General features: G+C 35.3%; 1 protein-coding gene across 1 annotated transcript in view; it reads right to left on the bottom strand.

Annotated features, from left to right (window-relative positions):
- The window catches only part of LOC132548943 (myosin-7-like), a 47887-nt gene that overhangs the window by 19599 nt on the left and 12945 nt on the right, over positions 1-15343 (bottom strand). Inside the window, exons 8-25 of the mRNA XM_060212846.1 lie at positions 15088-15261; positions 14249-14371; positions 13396-13596; positions 12422-12604; positions 10952-11058; positions 10403-10566; positions 9538-9770; positions 8797-8961; positions 7671-7820; positions 6850-6996; positions 6123-6314; positions 5726-5872; positions 5256-5429; positions 4126-4205; positions 3116-3227; positions 2544-2699; positions 2176-2406; positions 1720-1860 (exon numbers count right to left, since the gene is read on the bottom strand). Of these exons, the coding sequence (XP_060068829.1) occupies positions 1720-1860; positions 2176-2406; positions 2544-2699; positions 3116-3227; positions 4126-4205; positions 5256-5429; positions 5726-5872; positions 6123-6314; positions 6850-6996; positions 7671-7820; positions 8797-8961; positions 9538-9770; positions 10403-10566; positions 10952-11058; positions 12422-12604; positions 13396-13596; positions 14249-14371; positions 15088-15261 (2880 nt within the window). The remainder of the gene's footprint in view (positions 1-1719; positions 1861-2175; positions 2407-2543; positions 2700-3115; positions 3228-4125; positions 4206-5255; positions 5430-5725; positions 5873-6122; positions 6315-6849; positions 6997-7670; positions 7821-8796; positions 8962-9537; positions 9771-10402; positions 10567-10951; positions 11059-12421; positions 12605-13395; positions 13597-14248; positions 14372-15087; positions 15262-15343) is intronic.

Here is a 15343-nt window from a genome sequence, read left to right on the forward strand (position 1 = left end):
CTGAGTGTTGACAGTCTTAAAGGATAATGAAATGATATGTTACAAACTTGCTGGTCATATTTAATGATATCACTACAGTGACTAGAGCAGAGAGGATTTAAATAATGACAGAGAGTGTGCCTTCTAAAAGAATTTTGAAAAAATATGATTGTGGGGCAGGGAGCATACAAGTACTCCAGTCCAAGAAGGTATACTCCTATAACATAAGAGGCCAGTGGTCGGCTGTTTTATTATCTGTTATTATTGTGCTGACTGCGACTGTCATAAGTTCCTGGCTGTGTAAATCCTCTAACGTTAATAGAGTAGAGATGTTACTGAGTTTTTTGATGGGTACCTGCCCCTCACATGTTTGTGACTGAAACTGATCGCCTAGAACTGTCAATTGCAATTGTATACAGGATGATTTGAAGATTGAAATAAAAGAAACATTCTTGTGGATTTAATTTATCATACCTTTTAAAATGAGTAACAGTAATATCTTCTTGACCTTCAAAGTTGCTTTAAAGCCAAAGCATACAATAAATAGCCTTTAGCATCCTGGGATTGATAGGTCATCTGGTAATAGGTCAAATTCTAGAACAACCACCATGCTTGTTTACAATATGAATGGCTTAGTGTAACTTACAGGAAAAAAAAAATATGGGACTATAAGAATTTGGTCAGCATACAAGGACCTTTGTTAATATTTAATCGTACAGACACCAATGGAGAGAATGTTTAGTAAATCGTACATAACGTAAGGCCCCTATATCTGTGTGTAGATAATCTATGAAGGCACCCAGCCAGACAAGTTCAATATTTGCTGTCTTTTGTTTTTACACTACATCAATAAAATAAAGGATTATCTGTGTATAATTCATTTGCAAACTTTATTTAATGTTTCATCGACGATCTTGATAACTTGCTTTCTATTGTCCTTTATATCAACAAACTTTGGTGGACATAACTGTTACCACTTCGTAAGAACTGCCTTCCGTTATCTGTTATTGGTATATCAAACGTCAACAATAGTGGTCACCATATCATAAGAAAGGGCGTGGCTTATATTCTGGTGTGGTTTACACGAGGATCAAATCGAAAAAATCGGTAAAAATTAGCTCTGCACGAGTGCAGCTTATAACCCAGAAAATATGGTAGTGTCCGCAAAAAGCCTAGTCAGCTTTCTACTTTTATATCTGTTCTAAATATGCCAGTAATTTGACTCTTTCATGTGAAAATGTAACATTCTAATATTATTTTATTTTCACTTGTGCTGCATACTCATGAAAGATACTGAAATATTAGACACACTTGTGAAATATATATTTTGGTTTCACTGAAGACTATTAAATATCCTCTATATACATAAGATTGAAAGGCTACTGTTAAACCTTTAGGGTGGTAGAGCTGTTTTACCTTTCAACCCCTATATAAATGTTTGTAATATATGTTAGAAAGAGCACAAATTAATGTTAGAAAGACAATATTAACAAAACAAAGGAGATAAATTGGAGGACACCAACTAACTGGAATCATAACACAGAGAACTGATACAGAAATGAGTCAGCAATGTTAGATGGAAAATATGAGTAGGTAGATGTTTATCTTTATTTTACAACATTCAGTGCCATTAGTTCCTATAAACTACATGTGACAGTGAAAAGTGACCCAATCCAGTTAAAAGTGACAGACTTATAGTGAGTCAATTAGTGCCCATTTATGAAGCAGAAGATTACAAACTTTCAAATTGTCCACGGTTTGTTTTTCATGATTAAGGTTGTTCAACAACAATCCGTGTTCATGTCTAAGTCGTTCAAGCTCATGACATGTAGATACAAGCTCATCTTGTTTTTTGGCCGCATTTGACTTCTCTTCCTCCAGCTGAAAAATTACCTATCTTAATAAAACCTTAAGTTATTTACAGAAACCAACTGGTGACTTCTGTAAAATAATGAAAAAAATTATTTTTTGATAACTTCTGTTTGAACAAAAATCTCATTATTGTGTCATAAAATTTTGCTTAGAAAAATTATAAAAGAGTAAGCATGAATGCCCTTACATTACAATACAGATAGTTATCTTTAATGAAAGTACCCATTGTCAACTCAAACTCCTGTAGTGTAGTTGATGCCAACTCAGAAATTTATAGTTAAAACCATCAACAATATTTTAAAGAGTTCTGGAATGCATACTGACCCGCCCCCTTTCTGTTTCCAGGTGAGTCTCGAGAGTCGAGGTAAGGACTGCTTTATTGTCTACATCCTGCTGTAGGTTGTCTAACTTTCCAAGTAACTGGGACCTGTCCAGTTCTAACGACTGACAATTCTGTCTGGTCTGGCCAAGCTCTGCTTCCAGATTGGCGATAATGGCTTCCTTCTGTAGCACCTCTCGGGATGTTGTTTTAGTGGATTCCTCAGTCCTCTCCACCTGAATAACCATAATACTGTATGTGTGAGTACTGTGTGAGTACGATAACCATAATATTCCAGTCTCTGTTCATATTTGAAAGAAATCACTCTTAAAGTTTCAGCAGAAATATTTGATAAAATATGTGTTAACCTTACCTTCCTCATGACGTCTGCGATCTCGGCTCGTCGCCGCTCCTTGATGCCTTTCTCTTTCTCCACGCTCGCACTGAGCTGGGCATTCTCCTTCTGAAGTCTTGCTCTCTCCTTCACTAGGAACTGGTTCATTTCCCTATTAGCCACCCCTTCCTTTATCTGACAAAGACAATCAAAGAATCCTTCAAAATCTTACAGTATCTATATCGGCTATCTGGGTCATTTTTGTCTAGCATTGCTTTAATAAAATATGTAATCAATGCTTACTTGTACACAACCAGTATGTCTTGAATTTGTAACATTGTACCACTCTCCTAGTGGTTTACACTACAGAAGTAAATCCTTCAGGATCATCCTAAGCTTAGCTGACATTTCAAAACTTAATCATGTAAGGACATCCTTACCCTGACTGCCAGTTAAGAATTTTAATATCATCCCTATATTGAATTGGCTGATATTTCAGAAGAGAGTCGTAAAATGTCGCCCTTACCTTAGCTGGCACTTCACAAATATGATTGTACAATCTATCCTTATTTGTCAACTCTGCTGACAAAGTTGAGCAAAATCCTCCTTACCTTGGCTGACACTTCGGAAGTGAGTCGTGCAATATCGTCCCTGTTACACTGGTTCTCGTTATGTAGTAGTTCAACTCGTCTGTTGAGGAAGTCCATCTCCACTTGTTGTCGACTAACACAGAAAAGTTATATATTCTCTTTTAAAATCACTATAAACTTTGTATCATAATATGCAAAATCGTCTTTTTTTAAGAAATACTTTGTAACATTCAACTGTTTTAAAAACAACTTCATTTTTTTCTTTCTCTTTGAAAGCACACATTTGGATTTTCAGAAACATTTATAACAGAGGTAGATGACCTCCATTTTGACCTTTTTCCTATCACCACACAGACCTGAGTAAATGCCCTTGATTATGAGCTCTTTCCTATCACCACACAGACCTGAGTAGATGCCCTTGATTATGAGCTCTTTCCTATCACCACACAGACCTGAGTAGATGCCCTTGATTATGAGCTCTTTCCTATTACCACAATGATTGAGAAGATGCCCTTGATTATGAGCTCTTTCCTATCACCACACAGACCTGAGTAGATGCCCTTGATTATGAGCTCTTTCCTATCACCACAATGATTGAGTAGATGCCCTTGATTATGAGCTCTTTCCTATCACCACACAGACCTGAGTAGATGCCCTTGATTATGAACTCTTTCCTATCACCACAATGATTGAGTAGATGCCCTTGATTATGAGCTCTTTCCTATCACCACACAGACCTGAGTAGATGCCCTTGATTATGAGCTCTTTCCTATCACCACACAGACCTGAGTAGATGCCCTTGATTATGAGCTCTTTCCTATCACCACAATGATTGAGTAGATGCCCTTGATTATGAGCTCTTTCCTATCAGAACTCTGGTCACTAATCTACAGTGTATCAGCTTCATCTATCCTTATTACAGGTAAAAACAATAACTGTTAGGTCACAATGTCTTTGAGGATGAAATGAGATTACTCATACTTATCAAATTACTTAGCAGAACTTCTACACCTAGATCAAATCATACATACCTGATTTTATCATTCAACATTTCATGTTCCTTGTGTTTTGCATCCATCAGAACCCTCAAGCTATCTAGTTCCCCAGCCATCTGTCACATACAGTTTAGATGTCAAAATAAATATTGATTAATAAGAAATAACAATGACCTTTACAGATTGTCTGTATTACTGGTATATACTCTTGTCTCTTATATATGATATCATATCAAAATGCATTGGATACGAAGTGAAAGTGTATTTAAGGTATACAGAGTTTTTTTTTTTCAATTTTAAAATAAATTAATAAATACATAAATTGGTATAACAGTACAATCATCATACATAGAAAATCAAAACATTAACATGGCAAATCAAATCGTATGAAATTGCTAACGTTTTATTGGCCATCTTCAGGCCCGAATGCCGGAAAACGTTAGCAATTTCATAGCTTTTATCTTTTTTGAATAATATATATATATACATATACAATATATATATACAAAACCCCCACTTAAATTCTGTGCACCATAGAAGTTTTTTTGTTTTTTTTGCTATTATTCACTCATGTTGATGTAATAAGGAAGTAATTTCTATTGAATAAACTAAGTAAGTAACATATTACTTGTAGGAGTTGGTGTAACACTAACATTAGACATATTTATTTGATAAATTGACTTCTGATCCTCAACAGTGTATGACCATTGTGTTATATGTATGAACTGTGTATGGCCTGTATCTGGTGGGGGATGAATCCAATATCACCAAATATCTATACTTAATAGTTTACCACAAATGCATATCAGTAAAACATGTACGTTGTGTAATGCAGATAATATGAATCATGTAATGGTCTTCATAAATTGACCAAATCAAATATCCCTACTAAAAGGATTACTATATATGTGTAATGTAATTGACCTAATCTACAAACATCAAGCAGTTACCTCCCCTTAACTCTGTCACAAAAATTATGTTATATATCTCTTTCTTTCTTTCCTTTTTCTGTACAACCTGTTGTCACTATAAAAAGATGACTAAAATAGGCAATGCCTGATGTCCAACCCTACTGACATTTGTTTTTTGTCAACAAAACTGGTTAAAATTGAAATTGAAAAAAAATTAATTTCAGTATTTTGATAAAAACAGATGGATCCTTTTACCTTGAGAGCCTCAGCAGGTACTTGTGGATACTTGGAGGCAAAGTTTTCATGATTTTTACGAGCTTCCATTTCAAACTTGTGTACAATATCCTTGAGATTGGTCTCGAGTCTAACAATATCTTCCTCACTTTGATCTCGCTCTTGGGACAGAGCATCATGCTCCTCTGCAATTTCCTATATCACCAACAGGCATTACAATGTTATTAAAATGATTTCTAGTAAAATGATAAAGGCTCATTTCCTCAGAGTGATTGAATCCACATATAATCACAATTCTTGTCTGATATTATTAATTCGATTTCAACACAAATTTTCAAAATTAAGGCAAATATAAAAAAAATTCTTTTTAATCTCTTGATTTTGTAAAATACAGTACACAAAACCTTTTCAAAAACTGAAAAAAAAAAAATAAATAAAAAAAAAAATTTACACAACTACAAAATGTTCATATTATAATACAACTGACAGACCTCTAAATGCTGCTCGAGCTCTCCTCTCTCTGCACTAGTCTGTAGGTGAGACGACTTCTCATTCATCAGTTCTTGCTCCATCTGTTTAATGGCCTTGTCAAGATTACCATTTTCTTCAGTGGCTTGTTTTAATGCATCAGTCATCTCCTACAAAATATACAGATGATGATGGCGCATGGTATTACAACCGTAATACCGATGTTTTATATCTTAAGTGACAGAAGGTATTACAACCATACACAACCCTAATATTTGTTTTTATCAAAAATGACACTTTTTCATTATCTTTTATCTGTAATATTTGACTAGTTCACCATTATCATTAAAAAAATGATACAACATCTAGTTTTCCATGATCAAAATAAATGTTCGAAATTTCCTCTGAAATCTGACATACGATAAGCTCAATCTTCAGGTGGTCTCTTTCTGTCTCGAGTTCACGGATCTGAAGCATGTGGCTTGGAAGACTTGTCTCCCCTGCCTGATCGTCAACCTTCAATGGATTGTCCCTCTTCAAAGTGGTCAGTTCTTTCTCCATATACTCATATCTGTCCTTCTCCTTGCTCATCTCAAGATTTAACACCTTCATCTAAGACATCCAAAAATTTAGGATAAATTAGTTCACATTCCATTGTGGTATAGGCCCACTCATCAGTATAAATACACTCACAATTCCCTATTAAGCCTTTTTCAGAGTATCTCAGTCTTTGCAATCAACTTGCAACAGAAAGACTTTTTTTCATCAACTTGCTGCTCTTGTAAAAGTAATTTTCCAAGGCTAAAACATCTAGTGTCATTTGACAGCATGGTAAAATCATGTTTATTATTTTTACTACAAAAATTGTCCCCTTATAAGGAATAGTCTATGCGACAAGAAAACTTGAGGTCAACCCCTTAATTGCAAATTCAATGATCTTGCTGATTTGCAAAACTGTGCAGTAAAAGTCACCAGCAATCAGAAATGAGACATAAGGTATGCATATTTCTCATAAGGAGAACACACTATAAACAAACAGATTGATTTAACAATGAATAAAGGAAATATCTTAATGGCAAATTGTCACTTCTATCGTTGTCCTTTGTCACAAAAGTAAACAGAGATAAATACTCCCAATCTAATATACCTCAGCACATTTCTGGTTGAGCTCCTGACTGACAGAGTCCAGTGTCTCCTTTAGGATCTGGAACTGAGCAAGCTGTTCTTTCTCTGTTCCACTAAGGGTGTCCAGGATCTGGCCTCTCTGTTCTATCTGACTCTGGTAACTTTCAATCTACAACCAACCATGTATACAAAGCTACATTATGGATGTCACTGGTAACATAACTAAATCACAGCCAAACTTTTTACAGTTGTTAAATACCAGTAAACAAAATTTGGATTGTTTTCTTTATCAATGAACTCTTAAACAAATATGTCTTTCACACCTCAAAATATGACCATACCATACTGATACAGTATGTGATTTTTACACAATTCTTCTACGAAAAGCTTTACGGTAGGAACTTCTATATCAAACAAGACATTAAGAACTTTATTTCAGCAGTTATTTAGAAAATAAACTTAGAAACAAGACTGACATCCAAACCTTGCAGATCATTAATCAGAAATCAGAAAGTATTTCGATGTTTGAAATCAATTTTTTTCATTATGCAAGAAGTTGACAAACTGACATAGAAAATGAATTCTCTGTCCCTAAATTTGGCAAAAAGAATTGCCCTAGAAAATTAAAACAAAATATAAACAGTCATTGCATATAACCATTTGTACACAAATAAGTATAAAACAATGTATCAGGCGATGACGTCAGTTGGGAAGGAACATTTCACATTTCTGTGCATGTGTGCCTGTATTACATGGGTGGGTGTGTATAAAAGAATAACGAACCTGGGTTTATTTTCCTAGATAGACCAATATTTTACACGTAGAAATGAGAGTAATCTATACCTGCGCTTCAAAGTCCTGTGACTGGATCTGTTCAGCATAAAGATCTTGACGCGCTGTCTGCAGCTCTGCTTCCAGAGCATCATACTCCTGACTCAATTTGCCAAGTCTTCTGTCTCTCTCTTCCAGCTCCTCTCGTAACATCTGTGACTGCTGCAAGATTACATAACAAATAATGGAGTTCCAGAAAGTGTCATCAAGCAATTGATTCACAGTTTTAAGTCACAAAGATTACTTGGGATTTCATGACTTACAATAAAGCTCTGTTTAGAGAAAATTGAACAATAGCAACATAAACACTTACTACAAATTCTAGTAATAGTACATCAATATAAAGTAGTAGAAAGGAATGTTGGTAAGAGAAGGTGGCATTTGAAAAAATATTATGCACTAATCAAATATCAAATATACCTGGGAAACATTTGCATTTTTTCTTTATACAATCAATACATATAACAACAGGGAAAGAATGTAAAAGACAAATTTAACCATTATTACATCTATGAACTATAATACCAGCAGTTAGGAATATCTATACAACAAAGTGGATTTGTGTTATTTCTTGTCTATATGCTTCAGCCTGGCTCTCATGGCAGGCCACATCATGTAGGCTGTCACCGTAAACACCACAAAACATCCTTGTGGATCTAATATTCCTTTATTTCAATAGAATCCAGGGATGGATCCACACATGGATCAAAGTTCAACATCAGGAGTGTTGGACCACACATTATCTATCCAAATTAAATTAGTATATAAATCCTATTTTTTTATTCCATTTTTCACAAACAAATATAAAGTTCTGATGTGAAATATATATATTTTCCATCGAGTGAAAATAAGAATTTTTTCATATTTTCACTCCTTTTTGACAAATCAGATCACAACATTTGCAGTGTAAATATTGACTTTCCGAGAGTGCAGACTTCAGAAATGACAACCCTGATGTATCAACTCTACTCAATCTTAATTTAATAAATAATTGTGTTTCATGTCATGTATTTTCCACCTTTATATGCAGCACACATATAGACATAGCTAGTGTATTCAGTTAACTTCAAAATTAGGAATATCCTCTATCTATTTAATACATAATGTTGTCTTTCCACACCAGTTCCAATCAGCTTACCTTATTGTCAGTCATTTCCCCATGTTTGGTTTCCTTGACCTTGGCCTTGGCTAGGCTGACCTCTCTGAAGGAAGCCTCCAGATCTCTCTCTAGCCTGGACTTTTCTGTGTTTAAGGATGCAACCTTATCATGAAGGAGCTTGATTTCAGCCTGATGTTCATTTATCTGACAATGAAAGTTTAGAAATATTAGCAACAGATTGCTGACGATATCACATTACAACGAAAAATCTTCTAATACAGTCAAACTTCTATAAGTCGAACTTCAATGATTCAAAATTTCTAAATGTATCATCTGTTTTGTCTTGACCTGAATTTGATTCCTGTATATTACTACATGTACTCGCGAACACCTGAATCAATCAAAGTTTAATAAATCAATCTTTTGAAGAATCATAGTTCTTCAGGGACTGTTTACCTGTACTGTACTGGTATTTTTGCCCTGCGATAGAATTTCACACATTTAAACAAACAGTGCTAACTGATAAAGGGACTATGATAGCGTGTTGTTGTTTACTCTGTGTTTTGAGGTCAATGAATGATTAGATACAGATTAAAGTTTAAGTTTCACACTTACAAGCCATAACATTTAATCAACAAAGAAAATGGAATATCTGTGATGTTCACTGCCACCATTGTGGTAACATCAAAATAATCCTCGAACCAAGAGAAACTAAATTAACGAGTGATGACATTTTGTCTGACAAGGTAGACTACATACCTGTTTGAATGAATTACTTACCTGTAATGAGAGTTTGTCGATCTTATCCTGTTTGCGGTCCTCATAACCATCCCCTGTTAGGTGTGAGCGTGCCAGATCTAACTCACTTTGAGCATCCTCCAGTGCCTTGTCTCTCGCCTCTAGCTGTATTCGCAGTGTGGACAGCTCACCATTTAACAGGTGATTATTCCTAGTCACCTGTTGGACCTGGCTCTCTAAGTCCTTTGTCTGAGCCTGCAGAGCTTCAATACGCCCTGGACAGAGACAGAGGCTCATTTATCAAATAACTTTACACTAACATATGACTTAGAAGAACACAAAGTATTGAAAATTGAACACTAAACTATTAATATCTATAAGCTAGAATTGCTTTGACAAAACAAAATCATTCCAAACAATAAGCCCATTTTTTACCCCTTGATATATTAGGTTCCTATAAATAAATGAACTTTATTTATTTTACAACAATTGCAAGACAACAGGAGACTCCATACTTTGTTGTGTCCATTTTGTGAATCAAACCCCAAATATGTATGTGAAATGCAGTGCATTACCAATGCACCATCCAACCACCTGAGCCAGAAATAAGATTCCTGCCTCAATGAAGACAATATTTTCACTGAGAATATGCATTCTTTGTTTTCTAAATTAACAGCTTATTGGCCAGTATGGAGTGATATCGCTAAAACCTAAGTCAACTTTTCCCTTTTTTTCAATACCAACATTCCTGGTATAACTGGAAGTTGTTTTGTTGGAGAGGTATAATTTTGAAAATTCAAAAAAAAAAAAAAAAAAAAAAAGAAAGATAAAAAAAACTTATTATGGTTGTGAAGCACTGTCAAGTTAAGTTTCTTTTCTTTGTAACTGATTAAGAAAATTCACTTACCATTGGTGGCAAGACTAAGGGAAGCTCCGAGACTTGATGCACCACCTCCAGACAGACTGGCTTTCAGTATCTCATTCTCACCGCGAATAGCCTCCATCAAATCTTCGGCAGTCTTCAAGCGAGCAAAGGCATCATGGCGTTCATTCACCAGCAGAGTCAGTTGTCTGTTAAATACAAGACAGGCACCATTAACTTCTGTACAATTTGTATCAGTAAAGGTGTGATAAAACAAGGTTAAAAAGCTGTTGATCAGACATCAATGCTCCTTTGCCAAGCAGATAAGTATAATTTTTCGATGAGTTTGTGTAAGTTTTCTAATGTGACATTGGCTATGTTACCTTGACAATTGACAGTAATATAAGGGGTAGAACTTGCTGATGTCATAATGATATGGATTACACTATATGTACACCCCCACCCCATCGCCCTCACTCTCCACCCTTTTCTATAAGTTTAAGTTTATTTCATCTTTTACAAATAAATTTTCTATAAACAATATTTTTCCCATTGATAACATATAGAAAGAGAAGTGCTGTAGTGTCCACATACTCCTTGTACGTTGTTTCCTGGGTTTCCTTCTCCAACTTCACATCCTCCAATTGTTCTTGTAGTTGTTTCAGCTGTGCGTCGGCATGACTTTTCACATCTCTTAAGTTCTGCACAAAATTAAAACAAATACATCAAAGGTCAAACTGAAAGCACAGGTTATAGGACTACAAGTCCTCAAAACTATAAGATTAGGAGATAAAATTAGAAACAATGTGTAGAGGATAGATGTGACAAATGAGTTAGGACGAAGAGCTTTATAATAAGAGAACCAAATAATTACAGAAAAGCAATATAAGATTTTTCAGGAAGAAACAACAAATTCATGAAAAGTATGCTAAGAATATAACATTTCGACAGCAATTTAAAGATTATTTTTTGATAAGAAACATTTTTTTTCAAAAACATGTATATTTTAGAAAAAATTGATTTGAAACATTTTTACTAATACCATTTAAGCTGACCATTTCCAAACAAAAAAAGAAAACCTAGATCCCATTTGGATCAGTGAGAATCATTTAAATTTATGAGAATTACAGTGACTTATCAGTAGCTATTTGTTGTTGAGCAGCATGATGCCTCACTGCTGAAGTTGGTATAAGGGGGATTTATGACATATTAATCAAAATATATTGGATGAAAAGTCCTGAATATGTTATCTGTTTCTAGCATGAGATAATGATAGCTAGTCCTGACAAACTCTAGGTCTTACCATTGATTAATCTCAAAGGTGTGATTAATCAAAGGCCTGTTTAGTAAAATTGTGCTTAATCAAATGCTTGATAAACCAAATGTGTACTTAATCAAAGGCTGATTAACTAAAGGTGTTAAAATAACCCTGGTTAATCAAAGATGTGCTTAATCAAAGGCTGATTAACTAAAGGAATTGAAATAACCCTGGTTAATCAAAAATGTGCTTAATCAAAGGATGGTTAATCCAAGACGTGCTTAATCAAAGGCTGGTTAATCCAAGACGTGCTTTATCAAAGGCTGGTTAATCAAAGACGTGCTTAATCAAAGGCTGGTTAACTTAAGATGTGGTTCATCAAAGGATGGTTTGCCAAAAATGTGCTTCATAACCAAAAGGCTGGTTAGCCAAAAGTTACATTTAACAAGAATTACATTTAATTCAAGGCTTTTCATGGAAGCAAAATTATTTTGAGATAATGTAATGCATTTCAATTTTCACTCTATTGTAAATACATGCCATGGAAACTGTATTTAATCAGTGAAGATAGATGGAGTGCTAAGGGCCTGGAACCAGCATATCATAGATATATATACGGTAATATGAAAAGAACAGTAACATCTCACACATTCCAGGACAACTAACTACAACAAAGCATGCAATTTACAACACAAACAAGCTGTTAACCAGCTCTGGTTTTTGCATCAATTTAAGCAGGTTTTAATGTTTAATATAATTCCTGATTTTGTCAACAAATGTTGGTATAAGTTATGCCATTGGTGTACCTTGAGCCCCTCAGCTATGTTGTTATCCCTGAGGTTCAGTGCCTGGAGGGTAATCTCCAGTTGTCTTAGTTGGTGATATGTCTGTTGCCGTGTGTTCCACAACTGACAGATCATGTCTTTTTCCTGTCCTGCCTTTAATCCTGCCTCAGTCTCAAGCTGTGAGAGAATTTGTCGGTAGTCCTTCTGCAGGAGGACACATGCAGGTGATACGTGAACACAGACAACAAATATTTATGCAGTGAAAACAAAGTTAGTCCTAAGTTGTTGACAATCATACATTGCATCATGCACAGAACATGAGCACCACAAACATGATATATCCACCTATCCCCAGTGAAAATTTTCTATACTAGATATTTGAGCTGTCGTATTTCCATTCTTGAAACCAACCATCCTAGTAACACCCCACTAGGGTGAAATCTTAACTGTAATTTTAAAGATTGAAAACTTTGTCAAAAGAGTTAAGTCTCAAAACATGTCCAAAATTTAAAAACAAATTCAGACTAATCTCAAAATGACAGACTGATGGAGATAACTGGTATTACATAATACGTTGCTGAAATCTGAAGGTAGTAAAAATGTAGCAGAAAAACAAGTCAAAATACCATCCACCAGGGTTGTAAAATACTGTATAATGCTTCTAAGTCTCCGTAATATTTAGTGTCAGTAAATACCTTAGTGTAAGACTTCAGAATTAACATGCAGTTTACAACATGACTTACGATCACCACTTGAAGCATTCTCTAACTATCAGTGAATACCATGCAATTTGCAAACAGATCCTTCCCATTCTTAAAAAAATTGTCTCTAAAATCAACCAAAATATTTTTTCTTTTTTTTTTTTAAACACAATTCAAAAATTCAAATTAAAAATTCTTTTGCACCGAAAATACTTAAGTTTCTTGATGCATACCCAATTATTTATCAGTGGCATAACTTTACTACTATAATATAGGTACTAGCGTGATACTGACCTTGACAGTTTCCTGGCGCTGTGATGCATGTACACCATATGGAATGTCATAGCTCTTCTGTGTTGTTAGGGCTGCTTCATCAAAAGGGAGGGACAAACGCAGACGTTCATTGTCCTCGCGAGTATCCTTGATTTTATTCTCAAGATTGCGGTTCTTATCTTTCTCACGGTGGAGCTGCCTATTTAACTCTTTTTCTGTGGCCTACGTCCAATGAAAGGTATTTAATTATGAAATAACAGAATGTCTAAAATTGTGACTGGTATTGATGTAAGATATAACCCATGCACATTATATGTCTTAACATCATGTTTTTACCTATTTATTTTGATAATGTACCTCATTTGATTTTAAATTCATATATAGTAATCATTCTTTTTAATGCTTACCGGTATATGTGGAACATACAGGATTTTAAATAAGTTTTCATTTCATATGACAATTCACAAAAATAAGTCATTAAGACACCCAGAAAAGGTCCATAACTTAAATTTCACATGAAATGAAAACAAATTCAATATACCCTTTTATCAAATAGCTAAGAAAAGCTACATTTTACAAGTTTAAAAGTCAAAATGTAGAGGACAAAATCAAAGCCATTTTGTTGCACTACTTTAAACTGATGATGTAGCATCATCGTCCATATTATGACATCACGATTAGTTTCTGACTAGCCCAGTCAGAAAAAAAATGGTATATTACACAAGTGACATAGGCGAGAATATTACATGAGGGAAATCACTGGACAAAAGGCCAAATGGTTAAACTAGCTAACCAACACCCAAAAATGGGAGACTTACTGTTAATAACTGTCAAACTTAAGGAAATGATGGTTCTATTGTTGACACAAGCCTACCTGTAGGCGTGCATTCTCTGTGAGGAGTTTGTCCTCAACCTGTGACAAATTATTAGCCCGGTCAGCCCGCTCCTGGTGTAGCCGTTCTTCAGTAATTCGAAGTCGTTTCTCCAGTGACTTGATCTGTCAGAAGAGAAATGAACATGAAAGTGGTATTATTTGAAACAAGCACACGTATATTAAATGATATCAGATCATACCTGTGAGTTGTAGTTCCACCTACTCTAGTCTCTATGACACCTGTTCGGTGAAGTTCTACTGACTACAGACCAGTCTCTTTCATATCTGTTTTGAGTACCTCAATTTGCTCCAGTCTCACAGTCAAACTTATTTACAATAGCTCCATCCACTCTAGTGTCTGTCATACCAGTTTGGTGAAGCTCCCTTCACTCCAGACCAGTCTTTGCCATACTTGTAGCTACATCCAATCAAGTCTCATTGTCATATGTACATTTGTTCCACTTATCCTCGTCTCAGAGTTCAGTAGTTTCAACCCACCAGTTTCTATTCTATACACTTTGCTACATACCTCTTTGTCAGTTGGTGTAGCTCTGCCTCCCCCAACCCTCACCGCCCACCTGTCAATCACTGTAGCTCCACCTCGTCCCATATCTATGCTATACAAACCTGTTTGTCAGTCACTGTAGCTCCACCTCGTCCCATATCTATGCTATACAAACCTGTTTGTCAGTCACTGTAGCTCTACCTCTACCCATATCTATGCTATACAAACCTGTTTGTCAGTCACTGTAGCTCCACCTCTACCCATATCTATGCTATACAAACCTGTTTGTCAGTCACTGTAGCTCCACCTCTACCCATATCTATGCTATACAAACCTGTTTGTCAGTTGCTGTAGCTCCACCTCCTCCCATCTCAATTTGCTGCTGCAGCAGGTTTTTCATCTCAGTCAGTTTAATGACCTGCTGACTGAGTTCCTTTGAACGAGAGTCCTCTTCCTGTAGGTGGCGCTCACTCTGCTCTAACAATGACTTGACACGGGTGACTTCATCCTGGCAATTACGACAGACAGTAACAGTGACTGCATTCATCAAATAACAGCATAGCTTTAACAGTATTACAATTTTACAATAT

This window comes from Ylistrum balloti, unplaced genomic scaffold (genome assembly GCF_031769215.1).
Source record: "Ylistrum balloti isolate Yb309-2 unplaced genomic scaffold, AGI_CSIRO_Ybal_v1 Utg370038, whole genome shotgun sequence".
Lineage (NCBI taxonomy): Eukaryota > Metazoa > Mollusca > Bivalvia > Pectinida > Pectinidae > Ylistrum > Ylistrum balloti.